This window comes from Paralichthys olivaceus, chromosome 2, assembly GCF_024713975.1.
Source record: "Paralichthys olivaceus isolate ysfri-2021 chromosome 2, ASM2471397v2, whole genome shotgun sequence".
NCBI lineage: Eukaryota > Metazoa > Chordata > Actinopteri > Pleuronectiformes > Paralichthyidae > Paralichthys > Paralichthys olivaceus.
In genome coordinates, this window is record NC_091094.1 from 11988959 (window position 1) to 12007099 (window position 18141).

The 18141-nt window shown below is 37.3% G+C and overlaps 3 protein-coding genes across 8 annotated transcripts; all 3 read left to right on the plus strand.

Annotated features, from left to right (window-relative positions):
- Positions 1–127: 127 nt before the first annotated feature.
- LOC109638478 (tumor necrosis factor receptor superfamily member 4) lies at positions 128–3607 on the plus strand. 5 transcript variants are annotated; one of them, XM_020101470.2, is made up of 7 exons: positions 128–838; positions 1006–1122; positions 1468–1602; positions 1696–1762; positions 1861–2105; positions 2193–2297; positions 2945–3607. In XM_020101470.2, exons 1-7 carry the CDS (start codon positions 763–765, stop codon positions 3028–3030), a joined length of 831 nt encoding a protein of 276 aa, XP_019957029.1. In that variant the 5' UTR covers positions 128–762; the 3' UTR covers positions 3031–3607. The 5 variants fall into 5 exon arrangements, with proteins under 5 accessions (XP_019957029.1, XP_069392239.1, XP_069392231.1 ...); XM_069536123.1 differs by having other exon boundaries at positions 641–838; positions 2948–3607; XM_069536138.1 differs by lacking the exon at positions 1468–1602 and having other exon boundaries at positions 634–838; positions 2948–3607.
- A 3688-nt stretch (positions 3608–7295) lies between these two features.
- tnfrsf18 (tumor necrosis factor receptor superfamily, member 18) lies at positions 7296–10362 on the plus strand. The gene is made up of 7 exons (XM_069536106.1): positions 7296–7489; positions 7595–7717; positions 7896–8027; positions 8319–8424; positions 8509–8579; positions 8722–8850; positions 9763–10362. The coding sequence occupies exons 1-7, from the start codon at positions 7363–7365 to the stop codon at positions 9909–9911; spliced, it is 837 nt and encodes a 278-aa protein (XP_069392207.1). The 5' UTR covers positions 7296–7362; the 3' UTR covers positions 9912–10362.
- On the plus strand, positions 9763–16610 carry LOC109638648 (ADP-ribosylation factor-like protein 8B-A). Of its 2 annotated transcripts, none has more exons than XM_020101733.2 (7): positions 9763–11534; positions 14164–14244; positions 14394–14467; positions 14595–14688; positions 14774–14841; positions 15252–15322; positions 15659–16610. In XM_020101733.2, the coding sequence occupies exons 1-7, from the start codon at positions 11412–11414 to the stop codon at positions 15706–15708; spliced, it is 561 nt and encodes a 186-aa protein (XP_019957292.1). In that variant the 5' UTR covers positions 9763–11411; the 3' UTR covers positions 15709–16610. The 2 variants fall into 2 exon arrangements, with proteins under 2 accessions (XP_019957292.1, XP_019957293.1); XM_020101734.2 differs by lacking the exon at positions 9763–11534 and adding an exon at positions 12152–12302.
- The last annotated feature ends 1531 nt before the right edge of the window (positions 16611–18141 follow it).

The window sequence follows — 18141 nt, forward strand, 5'->3', positions numbered from 1 at the left end:
GCTGGAGACGTGTCAGTTCACCTCCTGGGCCCTGCTGAGGTGCCTTGTTCAAGGGCCCCCCAATTGCTCACGGGGTATCACTCTCACTCTACTCTACAATCTCTCTCCAAAAAATGTGCATGTGCATGTCTTTGTGGGGTTGCTGCCACATGCAATTTCACCACTGGATGTCACTCCATTCTACACACTGTACCTTTAATCTCTCTCTCTATCTATCTATCTATATTAAACAACAACGTTTTTACAGAAGTCAGTCACATTTCTTTACGCTGCCCTGCACAGTTCATAATTTTATAGGTATCACATTTGTCGTCATAGAGGTTCCTGATTTTGCATAAAAAAAGACATCACTAATGATTATGGCAGTTCTGACAGGTTTGTAAAACTTATTTGAGGTTTTCCACTGATTTAAAAAAACTATGAAATCCTAAATCAGAATGCTACATGCAAATGGGAGCTTGTTAGTGTTCTTATGATTTTCTTTATATTGAAAAGTATTATAAAAAAGACATTATAAAACATTTTACATTTAGTTTTGGTTGTTAACCTATAAGTGGCCTCAGCCCTATTAACAAAACTAGAATGTTTCCAGTTGAGTAAGAATTGTTATCTAGTGAACTGTTAATGCAAATGATGTTAAAAATGTTTCTGACGTCAGAAAAGTGGGTGATTCCTTCTTCTTAGTTTCCTTCCTCTTTCAGCCTCTGTGGTGCCTCATAAAGAAAATGCACAGCAGTACTTCTCAGCACAGTCGCATCAAATATGGTTCTGATCAAACTTCTAATTTTCACTTTGACTTTTTATCAACATATTGTTGATTTGGACGCTTGCCCCAAAGGTAAAGTAGGGCTCTTTGTACTGCTGTTTACTTATCATTCCTCAAAATGTTATAGAAAGAACGTTTAATTTTAGCTTTCAGGATATTTTCTCTTTTTATGCCATGTGCTGCTGTGTGTAACTGTTATTAAAGTACATTGTTTCTCATGATATTGTGAAATGATCAAGGTCACAAAGTAAAGAAGGGAGGTAAAAGTGGAGCCTGTGAAGTCTGTCCTGATGGATATTACCAGCCTGAAGAAAATAATTCTCTTGAGTGCAAACCATGTACAAGGTGTCAAGGAAGTGAGTGTTGAACCTTTTTATGATAAATGTTAAAAAACATGTTTATTTCTGATTGACTTCAGAATTACGAATAGAAGAGATACTTTATTGATCCCTAAATGGGAAATTCTTTTTACACTCATTTTTTTAACCCTGAAACACAATCCCACACACACAAAGGGCTCATAGACATGCAAATGTGGAGAGAGATGGTCAAGTGATGAATCTGTTCATAGAGCCAAACATTTTCAAACATTTGTGAGCTGCATTTCCTGTCTAAACTTGTTTCCAAATTAACAAGCTTTTTTAAAAACTCAACCTGCATTTAATTAATAGACTTTTGTTATTATGTTGCTATTGTTGTAGATCAGGGGAGTCAAGTGAAACAGAAATGCGATAAAGAGACAGACACGAAATGTGAGTGCCGTGGAGATTTTGTCCCCTGGGATAGCGACTCCTCCACTTGTAAATGTAACAAAGGATTTGGACTAACGAATGGAGGTACATTGAGGGGTCACACAACATTGCTTGGGATGTTCAAAAACATCAACTTTTTAAAATTAATTATGAAAGATTTTTCTTTTTCCATTTCAGAGTGTGAAAAATGCAAAGACGGATATTTCAGCAGTAAACTCAACACTCCCTGTAAAAAGTGGAGAGAGTATGTCCCCTGTATCCTCTTTTAAAAACACACAAACATGTAAATATAAAACAAAGTTATCTGTTGTTTACAACTTTATACTTTATCCTTTATCCCAGATGTAAATCAGGGGAGAAAACCAGTGGAAGCAGCACCACAGATGTCACCTGTAATGAGTGGAGGAGTAACTCTACATCCCACATCACACACTCACCACCCCAGCGTCCACATGAGGGGACCTCTACTCAGAACATGCACATCACCGCCACCATCACCACCACAGCTCCTCCAGGAGAGAAAGTCAGCCCCCAGCCAAAAGGAAAAATGGAGCCTTCTCCCAACTCAAACTCAGGCAACCACATAGGTAAAGTGTTTGTTGGCATTTCTTTATGACACAACCTCAGATTGAAAAATAACATGTAACTTGTAACTTTGTACATGTCTGGTTCAGGTATGGTCCTCATCATACTTGGAATCGTTGGACTGCTTCTTCTCACCGTTGTGACTTGTAAGCTGCACAACGCCCCTTGTGCACGTAGAAAACCAGTTTTGCAAAGTATGTCACCGGATTTAAAGTAACCTGATTCTATTTAAAGTTATAGTGCAACACTGTATTTGGTACTCTGTGGTATTCTGTACTTGATGGAATTGAGGAGATTTATATACTCTTGTCTGCATGCTAAATGTGAAGCTATACAGCCATCAGACATGTTAACTTACAAAGAGTGGAAATCTTACATCCCCAGCTTGTCCCGCAGTAATTACTGTCGCCTAGCAAAAGAGCTGCAGTTGGACATGACTATAAAAGTTTCAATGCCCTTTGGTTTCCTTGAATATTTGTACCATTAACTGTTAAGTTGAGATGAAACAAGTTAGCGTGATAACGTCTCATCGATTAACAATACCTCTTTGAAAAATGTCTTCAGATGGAGCCACCGAAGTATGCAGCTCCTAAACTGAAACACAGCAATATGCTACACTAATTGTACCGATTATAAAGATATAACATATCAGTTTGTAAGTTTTAGGAGGAGCTGGTATGTATATTTAATTATCGTTGTGCCATGACATACTAGCTGTTTCCCCTAGTTTAGGTTAACTGCTGGCTGTAGCTTCAATTTTAGCAAGCAGGCACAAAAGATTGATAATCTCATGTGATAATCCCCCCATTTTAATTTAATATGCTTTAATGTTTGTTTTCAGCAGACGATTCATTGTGTCGGAGGCCAGTTGAGGAGAGTGGTGACAGCAGCCTGTCCTCTCTCAAAATGAATCCCCAGGAGCCATGAGGTGAAACTCTCCTTGAACTTGTCGAGTAATATTGTGAATTTCTGGATCTGATGAACATCATAAGAATAACTTAATTTACATATTCCTCATATTGTTGGGTTTACCCCAGAAATACATCAGATGTGAACCTGAATTATATCTGTGTTCACATTCTGAACCGTGGTCAACATTTGACTGTTCAGTATCCACAAGGTAACCCTGAAAGATCTCTGTGAAATGTTCCTCACTTTTTATCATTATATTTATCATCTTAAATTTGAATAGTTAAGAAGAGCTTTTACTTCTTAAGATGTTTTACTCGAAATATTGTTTCACTTACAATTTATCACAGGTAGATATTTTTATGTCTTAAACAGTTTTCAAACAAGCTTGTCACTCTGTAAAATGCATTGATAGTGCATATTTTGCTGGTTTTTTTAAAGCCTAATGACCTTTTATTATGGGTTAATGAGACTATATTCTGAGAAATATAAACTACGATCAGTGTTGTTGTGAATGGTGTAACAATCAGTAGCACTGATTCAAACTGTCTGTGAACTGCTAAAGAGCCTTATAAAAACATTTTACTTTGTTCAATTGTGTGTCTCTATATGTGTCGTGTTTTGTTTTTCAGTTTTGTTCCACTGGTATCATGTCTGTAAAGAAAACAGTCATGGCAAAAACATGCTTTCAGTTGGGTTGGGGGATTTCCCTCGTGGTGCCTCTTTTTTCCAACTGAAAAATACTTCCTGTCACGTCTTTATTTTAACCATTGGAGAGACTGACATTTGTGAGGGCTTTCGTGTTGTTCATAACTTTAATATCATAAAATATCCTCATTATTGTAGGAATCAGATATACAAGCCTTCAAATCCCAGCATGTACCTGACTCGACCAGTTCTAAGATACCAGTAGGAAAAGTAAAAAAATGAACTGACATTTCTTATTTTAAAAACTTATTTATTTCTATACATTTCCTCGCCATAAGTAAAAGTACCAAGACAACAAATGTAAAGATATTCTTACAGTTAACAGCTTTAAGTAAACATACAATAAAATATTATCAGTGTGAGATAAGCAGGTCGTACTTGGACAAGGTGGAGGCTCAGGAGATGGTGTGGCCATCAAGAGATCAGAGGGCTCCTAACCCTAACTCCTCCAATTAGTATGTCGAAGACACTGACCCCTACTGCTCATAATGCTGCATGTGTCACCATTGGAGGAATGCACATGTGAATGGGTGAATAGAAGATAAGTTGTAAAGCTAAGTGTTTGAGAGATTAGAAAAGTGCTATATAAAATATAAATACTACCTACAGGAGGCAGGCCCCTCCAAAGGTTCATGTGGCAAATATAAGGAAATACGTTTTTAGTTTTTCAACATCTCTATTTGAATTAAACAAGTTTATAGAGAGGAAATCAAAGTTTATTTACAGTAGCTGGAACCTGTTTGTATATAGACATCTGAAACTCACACACAGCTTTCACAAGACAATCAGTGGTTGAGAACCACAGATTTCACATCACAGTGTGTAGTTTTGGTGAATTTATGTACTTATGTTGTCTTTTTTAATTTGGGCACGTAAGTCCACGATCTACTTTTAGTGTTAGTACTTAAAGCTTTCAAATACATGCCATACTATATTTCCCTCAGAAGTGTAGTGGTACAGATGTAAGTGTCATAAAATGGAAGCACAAGTACCTCAGAACTGCACTTAAATACAACATACTAATTTTGCTTTATTTACTGCATCAGTGTTTTTTGAGGATTTTCCAAGTGAACGGAGACCATGAATAACTGATGGAACTGACTAAGAGATTTGTTTCAGAGTTCATACCAGAAACAGTCCACCAGTTTCAGTAAATGTCAGTGATGGAGGAAGTCAGCATGTGGTTTTACAAAAACTCTGTGCTTAAACGAGATACAGTACTTTCCATGAAGGGTTTAGTACAAGTAGCTGACTTGTTGAATACAACTACTTTACTCCTTGAAATAAATGATCACAAACTGATTTTTCCATTTAACTTTATACATTTTCAACTTTTAACATTTTTAGATTATTGTTTTTATTTGTAATATTACTTTTACCTACTGCTATTGATTATAAACATTTGTTATAGTGACTTTAGGCAACAGCCTCACCCTCCAGACAATCACTGTTACAGATCACAAGTGGAAACATTGTATTCATGAAAACCTTAGTTTATGTTATTTTTCAGATAGTTTCTTACAATTCCTTATGAGCAGTGCAAGGTACCAGGGCATACAGCATTTTAGAGACAACAAATTCAAAAGTTAAAGTTTAATATACTAAAACAAATTCGAGAAACATAGTTTTCAAAATAGAACATGCAATAACTACTTGGTTAAGAACCGCCCCTGGGAGTCAGCCAAGTAGTTTTAGCCACTGGACTTGGACGTTCCATCCATAAGCCTTTACAGTGCAGCTCCTGAGCTTGGAGCCATTAGCGAGGAGAAGACAATTCGTCTTATGAGTCACTGTAAGAGAGGTCTCATAAGCTCGCTTGTTTCCAGCCCCTCACCCCCAGACTTCACTTGAGGCGAGACTTGACAAAGCCACGAAAAGCAAATTTTTTTCACACATGCACTCGAACTCCCCAAGACCTTTAAACACACTTCTACGTACAGAAATAACATTAAGGCAGAAAAGTTCAATAGGAGATATATACAACACTGTATTTGCCATGTTTGCTCTGTAACTGATTTTAAATTAGATAAATCTTCAGTGTTGGTGTTCACAGGAATCAGATGTCATAACCTTTAGTTTTACAGCGCATGTGTTTTCCATACACTGTCACCGCACTGCCCACAGTGCGTGTGTTCTGCTTATGCAAAACAGCTTTAAAGGGAAATCCAGGGCCCCTACATCACAGAATTGTACCTACACACCGTCACAGACTATGGTTGTGCATCTTTGGTTACGTCACATCCTGAAAACAACTGCTTTCATGTGACAGACAGAAGAAGTAAATGACTTTGGTGGCGCAGCATGAAGTCTTGATGGGTAAGAAGTCAACCCAAACTCATGATTTGATGGTTCTACGCTCTCAGGGTGGAGCCCACAACATATTGTCTAGGATCTGATAAAAGAGTAGGGCTACATATGATTGATTTTTAAATAGATTATTAGATTATTCCGTTTTTTTGGGGTGTGTCTGTATGTGGGCCTTACAACCATTGCAGTAACAATAAATCAGGAAACCCCCAACCAGACCCCATCACACCAAATGTCAACAAACCCAGTCACATTACACGCAATAATTACACACAATAATACTTCTTTACAAATCATCATGCAGTTTTACCCCAGCAACATTAACTACACAATGTCCACTAGTGGCTTTAAACTTAAACTTTGGGTGACAAAAAAGCAAAGCAGTGTTTGGTCATCCTTCTCATAATAACCCCGTAATATCTGGTCATAGAGTCCAGTGGTGTTTGGGAATCGTGCTACAATTTTGCTGAAATGTAGCAGAGTTTTTAGGTGGAACAAAAAAAATCCTACTGCGTCATCTGCAGACTTGCATGTGTTTCACTTTTCTGGCTTTTTAATGTCATGACTGATGCTGCAAATATATTTTAGGTGTAGAACACTAATCCAAAAAATTATGGAACTGCTCCCAATATTTTATTATATAACATATTCTTTGTACATATGGTTTCGACCACCACAATCTGTTCCAACACTGTCACAGAAATAATGTAGATAGATGTAAATTAACCAGATTGTTATCTTTCAACAAACACTTATTTAATTCCCAAGTCAAGGCTGGTAAGTAAGGGGGACTGGGCTTTTGCCATCAGGGTCTACCTACCAGGCTCCGGAACTCCTTGCTTGAGATTAGACTTAACAGCACTTTATTTCTAAATCAAAACATATTTTTATTTTAATTGTTTTATTCTCATGTATTTTGTAAAGCATTTTTAAACCTTTTTTAGTTAGGGACAATAGAAAAAAATATATCATTATTATGTGTGTTGTTTCTTTTTGAAGTCTCAGAGGTAAAGTTTGTTAATTGATCAATCTAAATGACTAAATACCATCACAGATTTTTTATTATGATGAATTGTTTGACAAGACAAGGTCTATTGTTCCATTTAAAAAATAAAGTCTGTTTTACAATGACACTACATGTATATGTGGACTAAGTCAGAAAATACCAGCAAGAGTTATGAGAATTTTGTAGATTATATAAATCAAATAAAGAGAAAGTATAAAGGTCAGTGGTCTGTCGCTTCCTCAACCAGCTTGATGTGTCAGCCTCACACTGACGTCAGCAGTCCACAGTCAAGATATAACCTTGTAAGCAGGAACCAAACACTGGTCACGATGGTTCCTCTGAAGCGTTCAGTTGCACTTTCATACATGCTGAGTATTTGGACTTTGGGATTTGCTAAAAGCTGTGGTAAGCAACAGACTTTGATCAACGGACTGTGCTGTGACCAGTGTCCTCCAGGTAAAACATGTGATTGAATAATTAATCTGTTTTTTGCTTGATCTAATTGTAAGTGAATATTGTCCATGTTCTTGTGGGTGACTGCATTTATTTCTTGTATTGAAGGTAATTATGTTAAGAAATTCTGCACTGAAAATAAGACTGTCTGTAGCCCCTGTCCTGAGGACTACTTCTCGGACGACTTCAATAGCTTTGACAGATGTGAGGAATGCCAGCGATGCCAACAAGGTAAGACTGAGACTAAGATAATGATAAGATATTTCATTTATATGTGAAAAAGGTAACTTTGCTCTTGTGATCTCCAATACAACACCTGTCAGTGACAATGGGTTTAACACAGTGGATAAAGGAAAGAAAAATATCAACAAGTGAAAATCATGTGGTTGTAATTCTTGTCTGTCCACAGACTATGCTGAGAAATGTACATCAACCACAAATGCACGTTGTTCGTGTGGCAAAGGTTTCCTGTGCTCTAACAATAAGTGTTTAACATGTGAGAAAAATAAGTGCATCTTGGGGGAGACAGTGAAAAGGACAGGTAAGACTGCATGTGTTCCGAACCAAAAGAAAACATTGTTTAGCTATTGACAATTAGAAATGTCAGTTCACACACACACAATCAGGCTCATTGTAATTGATAAATATTTCATTATAATTTTAATATGTTAACCTACCTACATACCTGCCTACCTAACTACCCACCCACCCACCTTCCTACCGAACTACCTACTTCCTACCTACCTACCCATCTACTTAACTATCTACCTACCTACTGTATCTACCCACCTTTCTTTCTTTCAATCTGTCTTTCTTACTTTTTTCTTTGCAGACAATCCAGCAGTTGGAGGCTTGATTAAGTATTCCTACATGTGCATAGCATGTCCTGCTCATGAATATTTCGATGTGAAAGAGGAAACCTGCAAGCCCAGGACACGGTGAGACCTATTCCCCCTGCTCAGATAGTGATTCTTTATAAAGTAGTGAAGTGAACAGAGACAATATCTATCTGTGGTTGACAGATGCAGTACATCTGGACTTGCTGAACAGTTTCCAGGAAACAAAACCCACAACTCAGTCTGTATAGTGCATGGTCTGTAAACAGAATGATCTTATCTACAGATAATCTTGTTGATGGCATAACACTGCTATAACAACGATTTTGTTATGCTGTACAGCGATAAATGTAATGATAATATTGGATTGAACTGACATGATGTGATATGACGTTTCAGGACAGATGCTCAGCAGAAGTGGAGACTCCACACATATAATACTTAGCATCAGCTTCCTGCTGCTCTCTCTCTGCTTCATTGTGTTTCTGTCCACTGTGTTTGTAAAGAATCAGAGGAAGCATAAACCAAGTAAGTAAAAGCTTTGATAGAAAATGTCATATATCAAATAAACATATCAACACATGTGGACTTCTTTGCTAAAACACTTTGAAATCAATGTGGCTGACGGACACTAGTAAAGCTATCACAGTGAATTAGACATCAGCTACATTTCACAGTCAATTTAAAGATTTTAAAAGGAGCTAATTGGTTAAGGAAGATAAACTGATTTGCACATGCACAGAATGTGAGTGCAGCATTTCTCCAGTCCAATCAGAACTTCTCAATGATTTTGTATTAAGATGTTAAAACAGTGAACTTTCAAGGGTGATGACTACTTCTTATGGACATTGCATTTTACAGGATGCACCCATGTTTCCAAAAGTTGTTGTGCTTTTTGCTACAAGAAGATATTGTTCAGCCTAGCTGTTGTAAATGAAATGTAAATCCTTTATGTAGAAATGGGGAAATATGAATAAAGATTATGAATCGTCTATTGGGGCAGTCAATAGAAAAAAGACTTGTGTGTGCAGTAAAATACAAACTACAATGAAATATTTGTATAGATTTTTCATAGCATTTTTTAACCCAATTTTTAACATTATTTGGTAGAAAAAATATTTATAAACAAATCCTTAAATCAAATAAAAAATACATTATAATATATGGATGAATATATTATATAACATAATAATAATAAGTAAAATATAAATAGATTCAAAAAGATGAGACAATAAAGATAAACTTATCTCGTCTGTTGTGGAAATTTGCCTCAAAAACCAAAACTTACAATGTACACACAGCGTTCTGAATTTATTCATACAGTGCATTTAAAACCAGCAGCACTTGAAAAGATGAAATAGAGCAATCAAAGAGGAAATCTGTTAAAGCATATGAACTGTCAGATTTCTAAACCCTTTGCATATTTTCTCTTTGATTCAGATAACAATCCTGAAAGTGTCTGCCCCAACACTGCTGACTTTCCCCTGCCGAAAGAGGAGTGTGGACTCCAGTTCAGTATTCCTGATGATGACAAGGACTGTAGCTGTTCTGACAAACTCCATCAGGGAGAAGTCACCACTCTTGTATGACGTGACCACACTGGTTTGCTCGAACTAAAGAATTTGATCATTCATAGTATACATATTGTGAGTTACATGTTTACATATAAAGAACCCATAAACAGGCAAACCTAAAAAAGATTAGAGGACAAACAGAATAGAGTTGGACAGGAAGCTGAAAAATGAGTTTACTGGTTACCTATTACCAGTGCACTTTTGGAGATAGCACCAACTCCCGGAAATAGTTGACCTGAGGACTGTTTTAAAATTAAAAAGATCATATTAAAATACTATAATACTAAAAGAAAAATTCATTTTAAGTTTCTTTTACATACAAATATGTTCTCCGCCAACTCATTTTATTTTTTTGTCATTGATTTTAAACGTTGATATATAATACTTGCTTTGTAAAGATTTTGTATTTTGCTTATTTTTGGAAGGTTCTATGCATATAAAGTTAATATTTGTATTATTATCATTATTACATGCATGTGTGTGTGTTTTACAGTGTTAAAATACAGGAAACAAACCCTGTTTACTATATATATCTTACACACACACATACACAAGCATATACAACTGTTTGGTCTTCATCGCTCCATGACTTCAGAGGACATTACATTGACTTACATAGATTTTCCTGGACATGTTTTGTAATAAGACTTGCTACTTGCTATACCCAAACCCTAATGTCAACCTTAACCTAAATAACAACTTAAATTAACCTTTAAACATGCCTTCATATCATGATATATGGTATAGGGACTTGTTTTTTGTCCCCATAAGGAATGAGGGTCCCCATAATGTGACTGTAAAAGAGATTAAAGTGTCCAGGTTATGGCCTAGGAAGGTTTTATTTTTATTACTGATGATAATAATAATAATAAGTTAGGCTGCCAAGCAGAAGATGTATATATATATATATATTTACATGTTGTTGTCTTCAGTACTATCCATATCTCTTGTAAAATCATAAAGACATTTTTTTCTGCTTTCTGCTTTATATGTATACTGCAGAATATATACATATCATATTTTTATATATCAGAATCAGAATCGCTTTTATTGCTAGGTATGTGAACACACACAAGGAATTTGACTCCAGTTTTCCTTTGTTCTCTTAGTACAACAGTTTAAAAAAACAACAACCAAACATAGAGATGAACAAGGACAAAAGACAATAACAAAAGCTATGTATATGTACAAAAAAGCTAAATTGTTGTTGCAGATGGTGCACAGTGCAAGGATATTGTATATATACAACTATGTCTTTATATGTTGTATACCTACATCTTACATGTAATGTTTTTCACAAGATATTCGCAGATAGTTTTGTTGTCTTCAGTATTATCCCTTTAGCTGCTGTGTGAGCCCCCGCTCTGCCTGTGGGGGTCGCTGTGGGGCCCGTGTTGACAGGTCATATGACAGCCGCTGTCCGAGTCTACTTCCCTTCCCCGCTGGAAAACGCCACATCTGACAGGGAGGGAGGCTCACACTCGGTCGTGGGGAAACGTGAACACCGCCGTCAAGATGCTGGCTCTCATAAACCGGCTGCTGGACTGGTTCAAGTCCCTGTTCTGGAAGGAGGAGATGGAGCTGACGCTGGTCGGCCTCCAGTACTCGGGGAAAACAACATTTGTAAACGTGATCGCTGTAAGTCCTCAGCCGCTGTTAGCCACCTTGCTAGGGCAGCGCTAACACCATCCTCGCGGATACCGGGGGTTAATAGCTGGGTGGTTGTGTTCGTGTTGTGTTTGGGTTGTCTCGCAGTGTCCCGGTCCGGAAGTCATGTAACGTGACTGTGTTGTGTTCACAGCATCCGCAGAAGCACCTGTGTCAACAAGTTACCTGGGCTAACTGCTCTGGTGCTAGCTAACACCGCCTGTGTGTTGTGATTGCTTAGCATGCTAATCTCAAACATGACACTGAGGCCCGAGAGTCGTCGAAGTGAACATGAAACTGTTTATCTGCTTTGTTGGGACTTTTATCCTGCACACCTCCAGACCCTCACGAGAGAGCTGAGGTCGGGTTGACTGTTTCACCAGCTGACAAACATGACAGCTCCAGAAACATACTGTTCTCTGTGCAGCCGGAGAGCGTGTGAAATGTGTCTTTACCTCAGATGCTAACGCTGATCTGAAGGCAGATTGTGATCGTGTGTGGTACATACAGTCTTAAGGTGTCCTCCTGCGACCGTGGCCGAGCGTCTCTCTTGTGCAACCTCGCTGGGATTTCTCAAAACTGGTGTTTCTGGTGCAGCAATTTGCATTAGCCAATCACTGCACAGCCACCGGAGTGTTTTAGCAGCAAATTGTAAAAAAGGCAACAACCCTTCCTGCGGTTATTAGAGTCAGTTTGTGGTGGGGATGGCTCTCACAATGATTAGCACATTACTTGGAATCCACGATGAATTTGGGTTGTGTAAGTTTTAATCTCAAGTGTTTCACTAGTGCGGAGCAATTCAGCTTTCTTTAACTAAAATGAAATCTCTATTGTAGTATGCTCCAGATCTGTGGGGAATTGTCATTGCTTAACATTTCACTAAAGTTCATGTGACTAATTAAATAAATCCCTCAATCCTAATAGTCATAGCTGATTGACTGTAAAAGTGTTTTGCCAAAGTCTGCAGAGAAGGAATCATGTCAAGAGAAAGAAAGTATTTGCAGCTGAGTCACATTTCAATGTGGACAAGAGCCAAGACATTTTTAAGATGTTTCCTCCTTCAAACACCTGAGAATGTGTCAGTCTGCTGACTGTCCTGTTTCTCCTCTTATTTTAGTCTTTATTATTAAGTGTGTTTGCAAGTTTACAAAAACGTTTATTTTGATTCCAGCAGTATCATCCTGTGTCTCTATTAGAATTAAAATCATTTTATGAAAGGATTAATTACATAAGCAGTTATTTTTATATAAAATAAATACTAAACAGTCATTGGTTTTAGCTTCTCATATCTCAAGTGGATCTTATGCATCAGTTTAAATATGTCATTTTGGTTCTTACAAAATTGTGAGTGGGAATTTTCACTAGTTCCAGTAAAGTAAAACACATTATAATGAAACCAAGCAGCAGATTAATTGATGGTTATCATTAGTTTCAGCTCTGATCTGCACTGATAAAGTAATTTCACCAGGCAGCAACCACTACTACTCATGTTTATCTCATTTAAGCAGAATGTGAGAGACTGCAAATCACCGACACTGATCAAATTGAAGTTTAAAGACGGAAACTCAGGAGTCAGATGTAATCTCAGAGAAGGCTCAGCATGTGATAAAGGTTTAGGTGTCTGAGGAGGAAGTTGTGTTTGGGGTTGGAACAAAACTCTGCTCTTTCTTTCATGTTGTAGAAATGAGAAAAAAATATTTTGTCAGCGAGCGACAGTTTGTTTTTTGAGAGCGTGAATGGTTAGTGGGGGTGGTTCCTCTTTCCTCAGTCATGAGACTGCTGCGCTTTTTTTCTCTTAGCTCCGTCAGGTGACTCAAGCTAGTCATGTGCTGTTAAATGTGTGTACAGCAGACGGTGCATGCTCCCTGGTTTACAAAGGAGGGCAGGGAGAGGGCGTAAGAACAGCTTGTGAGTTTAAAGGGGAAAGCTGCTGATTCTGTGTGTTGAGGTAGATTTTTTCCTCCAACTTCCCTTCTCAGCAATGAACACTGAGAGAAGCTAGAACGTGTGGAGATAAAGTTTTTTGTCATTTAAAATAAAACGATACATTTTGTGTATTCTAGTTTAAATGCTTTAATGATAACATATGGATAATCAAGAAAAAAAAAACTCATTTTTTTTAATGGTTAGATAATTGTAAGTCTGCTGCATCTTTTACTAACTGATTTATCAGAGATTGTTTGTTAATTGGCAGGATTACACAAAATCTAATCAACTATTTTATAAGGAAGGATCCATTTAAATTTTGGTGCAGATCCAGATCAGGCGGCTGCAGGATTTTCTTTAATTCTTAGAGAATAATTCATGGATCTTGGTGAAAAAATCAAACATGTTTGGGGGTCTGATATGTATGATCCAAATAGAAATCTGAACCTAGTGAATTTAAATGTGGTTTCCATAGAGGACTGTTGGGTCTTGGCAGAGGTATGAGCTCGACTGAGTGTCATTCTAGTTAGTATTTATTTAGTTTTTTTACTAACTCAGTATTCGGAGAACATTAAATCCTTGTTGTGTGAAGTGACTTTTTGTAACCAGTTAATTTATTGTTAACATGCACTTACTCATCAGTAATAAAAAGTCTCACAGTTAAGAAATAACTCAAACATGTCATTTTTTTCAGTCGGGGCATTTCAGCGAAGACATGATCCCTACAGTCGGGTTCAACATGAGGAAGGTCACTAAAGGAAATGTCACCATCAAGGTCCAGTTTGACTTTTTATGCTGTTATCGAAACATTTATATTAATTAATTGACACCAGCAGATTGATTTTTAAAAGAAGGCAACATTTGCAATGTTATTGACACTTTGAAACAGGAATGTCATGTGATGCTGTGCTCTTAATTCTGTAGATTTGGGATATAGGAGGGCAGCCGAGGTTCAGGAGCATGTGGGAGCGGTACTGTCGGGGGGTTAATGCGATTGTGTGAGTATCCAAGTTCTGGTTTTCAGATAATGAAAGTGAGAGCATTTAAATGACAGAGAAAAGATGTTGGTGTTGAACTTCACTGTTAATATACAAATCTCTCTGTTTCAATGTTGCTGATTTTTAGGTACATGGTCGATGCAGCAGATCGAGAAAAGGTGGAGGCATCTAGAAACGAGCTTCATAATTTATTAGACAAACCTCAGTTGCAAGGAATTCCTGTAAGTCTTCTCCTAAAACCACTTTTTACAAAATCTCTTTCACATCTATAATGCGAAACTCTGTGGGTTTTGTTTGTGCTCTTAGATTCTGGTGCTCGGCAACAAAAGGGATCTTCCCACTGCACTAGATGAAAAGCAGCTCATTGAGAAAATGTAAGTAGCAGACATCACGCGAAGTCCTGAACACATTCATTTTGATCACAGCTGAATATAGATTTGTAATTTTTTGTGCACAATAATGAACTGTATATTCTTACTGTTATGATACTGTCAAATGGTCCTAGTTATTCTTGCTTAGAATTTTACTGGAAGAAGAATTCAGGATTTAATATTTCAATATCATTCAATTGTTTTTTATATGTTGCAAATTTCTACTTTTAATTCGACACCAGTTCAACATACCTGTGTGGTGACGATGGGAAAAGTGGAACTGGCTCCCTCTGCTGTCAAGTTAAAACACATGTTGATCTGTTTCCAGGAAGCTTCAGATGAATCACACTGATGATCATTCTGGCTGCATACTCATCATATTTACTTGTACGTGCATCTCTGTCCCCTCACAGGAATCTGGCAGCTATTCAGGACAGAGAGATCTGCTGCTACTCCATTTCCTGCAAAGAGAAAGACAACATTGGTTAGTTAAAATTACATTTTTGAAACACCTTTAAAATTTGACTTTATTTATTATTAAGTAAAGTTTTATTCATGCATTTGCATTAATTCACTAATTACTTTATATTGCAGTTTATAATTTACATAAAAAGCTGGTGTCAGCCTCACTTTGCCTTCAGACACCAAACTTACTCCCCTGTGTTAAGCTGCATTAGTCTGGAGAGTCATTAACAGTAGTTCAGTTGGGTTCTGTGTATATAAATCTGTACCAGAGATCTATGTACTGTGTATCTACTGTGTGTCAAGTTAGAAATACCTGAACAGATTCTCAGACCCTGCATGTTTTTTTTAATTTCAGATATCACGCTTCAGTGGCTCATCCAGCACTCAAAATCCCGGAGGAGCTGAGAATGCACATGTTTTTTTCTTCTTCTTTTTTTGGGCCAGCTGTGTTCTCCATGTTACTGTCATGCCACACCGCATCACTCTGTGATGATGTGCACTTGTATCTTCAGGTCACAGGTCACGTGCTGCACTGTTCTGCTTGTGTCATTCAATGTCTTTTCTCACCTTGTGATTCTTTCACAAACCCTGACAATGCACTACTACTATGAAATTCTGGAACCAAATTTAAGGAATGTAATTGGCATTATACTTAATGTGAAGCTGTAAATTAACCCTGAGTAGAACCTAGTTTCTCATCTACATGTTACCCTTCAGGCATTACCGGACTGATCATACCCAGAGGTTTGCAACACTAATCTTGGGTCAAGAACAAAACTGTTGAAGGATTTATTCTGTCAAACAGGCCTCACAAAAATGAGAAATGTCTCTTACACAGTGAGATAATCATGCCAGGAGAAGGCTGACATGGACATGCAGGTGTTCCTGTCGAGCTCGACCCGGACAACTGTGGTTCTTAGCATGATCAGGTTTTCCTCCTTCAAACACACGTCTGTTGTTTTAGAAAACTGTGCATTTACGCACATCAGTTTGAGCAGGTCTGTACAAATATCAAGCTAATATGATTTTTACTGATGTGAGATGTGCGTGTATGAATATATGATTCTATTTAAAGACTTAAATGTACTTAAAGTAAAGCTGTACGGGGTTGTGTGGTAATATTAGGCCTCTCTTTGTAAGGAGCCCCAGTGGAACGATGTGTGCTGCCTCGATGCTGACAGAGTGGCAGAATTTAAAGTGCCTTGTGCAATGTCTCTCACCTCTGAAGCAAAGCGGCATGCTGGGTAGAGTGAAAATACACCACTTCAATACATTCAAGAAATAAAAAGTCATGCTTTTTAATTTAACTGTAGTCATGTTCTTTTTACTTCACTTTTTTTTAATGATGCCATTCTGAATAGTTTGCACAATATAAAGAGCAAAAACAAGAAGCCAGAAGGTCCAGCACACCCACGTGAAGGTTTTTTCAGATAGGTGGTTGATTATGATTATATCTCTGCTGGTTGAGCTTGTTTGTTAGTGATTACATGAGGTTTTGTATCAACAGGTCCAACACAACATCAATCTGGTTCAGCTTGTAAACACCAATACAGTCCTGACAGGTGTTGTGCAATGAAAAAAGTCTGTGGCAGCCCTCTGCTCTAAATCTTGTTGATTTTAACTTGAATTGGTTTCAAACCCTCAGAAAATGATCAAATAGTTGGTTACTTTTTACGCAGAAGGTTATTTGGCATGAGAGGCATAAGAACGATTTTTTCCATTCTGCATTTCAAGAACAAGTTGAAATGTTGATGTTGAAGTTGACATGCTGATAACAAAGTCAAACTAAAGGAGGAGAAATATTTTTTTCTATTTTATGTAAATAATTAAACTGAAATGTCAAGAATAAACTTAAAATTCCAAGACTAAAGTAAAACTCCTCTTTTTCCTGTTACCTGGCCCTAATAATCATCTGTACTTTCCGCCTCAGTCAATAGTCATGTGAAATTTCAGTACCATTTTCTAGTAAGGCAGCCTTTATGAAAGTTTTATAATTCTAACTAATGCATTGCTGCATTCACGGTTAAGGAAATACTTGGGGGTGCATAAATCCATCTAGTCTTGTAAAAGTTATTGGATTTTGTTCCAGTTTCTCTGCAGCTCCTTTCCAGAAGTGGTTCAACCAGGCAATCAGTGAAGTGACTTAACCACAATCTGTTAACACAAACCTTTTTATTAATGGCTTATAATAATTTATGTTATTAATTGTGTATTTTGCAAAGCACCTTGTAACCTTGTTTGGATAAATGCTATGGGGAAAAAAACATCTGTTGGTTCAATGGATTATCCATTAAAGACAACAACCTGCTCATATTTTGTCTCATGAGTTCATGTGTTCAGGCTGCTGTTATCATGTACCTCAGAGGAGAACTAAATCTTCATTACTTCTGCTATCAGGCTACTAAACTCAAACTAATGACATATTTTATGACTGTGCCTTTTACATGATAACACAAACATGTAACAAATGTCTGTTCATTATCTACTTATTGTCTTTTTAATTCTAATTATTTTACCTCCTCAATCTTAATCTTGAGGTCCTTCATCAACCTCTGTTTGTTTGTTGACCTGTGCGTTGACTCCTTGGGACTCCTAACATGAATGAAAATAATGAATTATAATAATAAAACACTACTACTACTAATAACAATGATGATGGAGAATATTATTATTATAAATGATAAATGTCACACTCCTGCGGTTCCTCCTCTAACCCTCTGAGTGAAGCTGCTGGAACCAACCCTTCAGGTTTGAAGCTGAAGTTACGACACGTCAGGATTGCCACGAAACGCAACCCGGAAGATTGACAGCTCCGCAGCCAATCATCATACGAGCGCG

Bases quoted from the DNA above. Each gene is read 5' to 3' on its own strand.
- LOC109638478 (XM_020101470.2), top strand. From the start codon at position 763: ATGGTTCTGATCAAACTTCTAATTTTCACTTTGACTTTTTATCAACAT. The intron at 839-1,005 runs GTAAAGTAGGGC...GAAATGATCAAG, and splicing joins TTTGGACGCTTGCCCCAAAG to GTCACAAAGTAAAGAAGGGA. The intron at 2,298-2,944 runs GTATGTCACCGG...GTTTGTTTTCAG, and splicing joins TAGAAAACCAGTTTTGCAAA to CAGACGATTCATTGTGTCGG.
- tnfrsf18 (XM_069536106.1), top strand. From the start codon at position 7,363: ATGGTTCCTCTGAAGCGTTCAGTTGCACTTTCATACATGCTGAGTATT. The intron at 8,425-8,508 runs GTGAGACCTATT...TGTGGTTGACAG, and splicing joins ACCTGCAAGCCCAGGACACG to ATGCAGTACATCTGGACTTG. The intron at 8,580-8,721 runs GTCTGTAAACAG...ATGACGTTTCAG, and splicing joins CTCAGTCTGTATAGTGCATG to GACAGATGCTCAGCAGAAGT.
- LOC109638648 (XM_020101733.2), top strand. From the start codon at position 11,412: ATGCTGGCTCTCATAAACCGGCTGCTGGACTGGTTCAAGTCCCTGTTC. The intron at 11,535-14,163 runs GTAAGTCCTCAG...CATTTTTTTCAG, and splicing joins CATTTGTAAACGTGATCGCT to TCGGGGCATTTCAGCGAAGA. The intron at 14,842-15,251 runs GTAAGTAGCAGA...GTCCCCTCACAG, and splicing joins AAGCAGCTCATTGAGAAAAT to GAATCTGGCAGCTATTCAGG.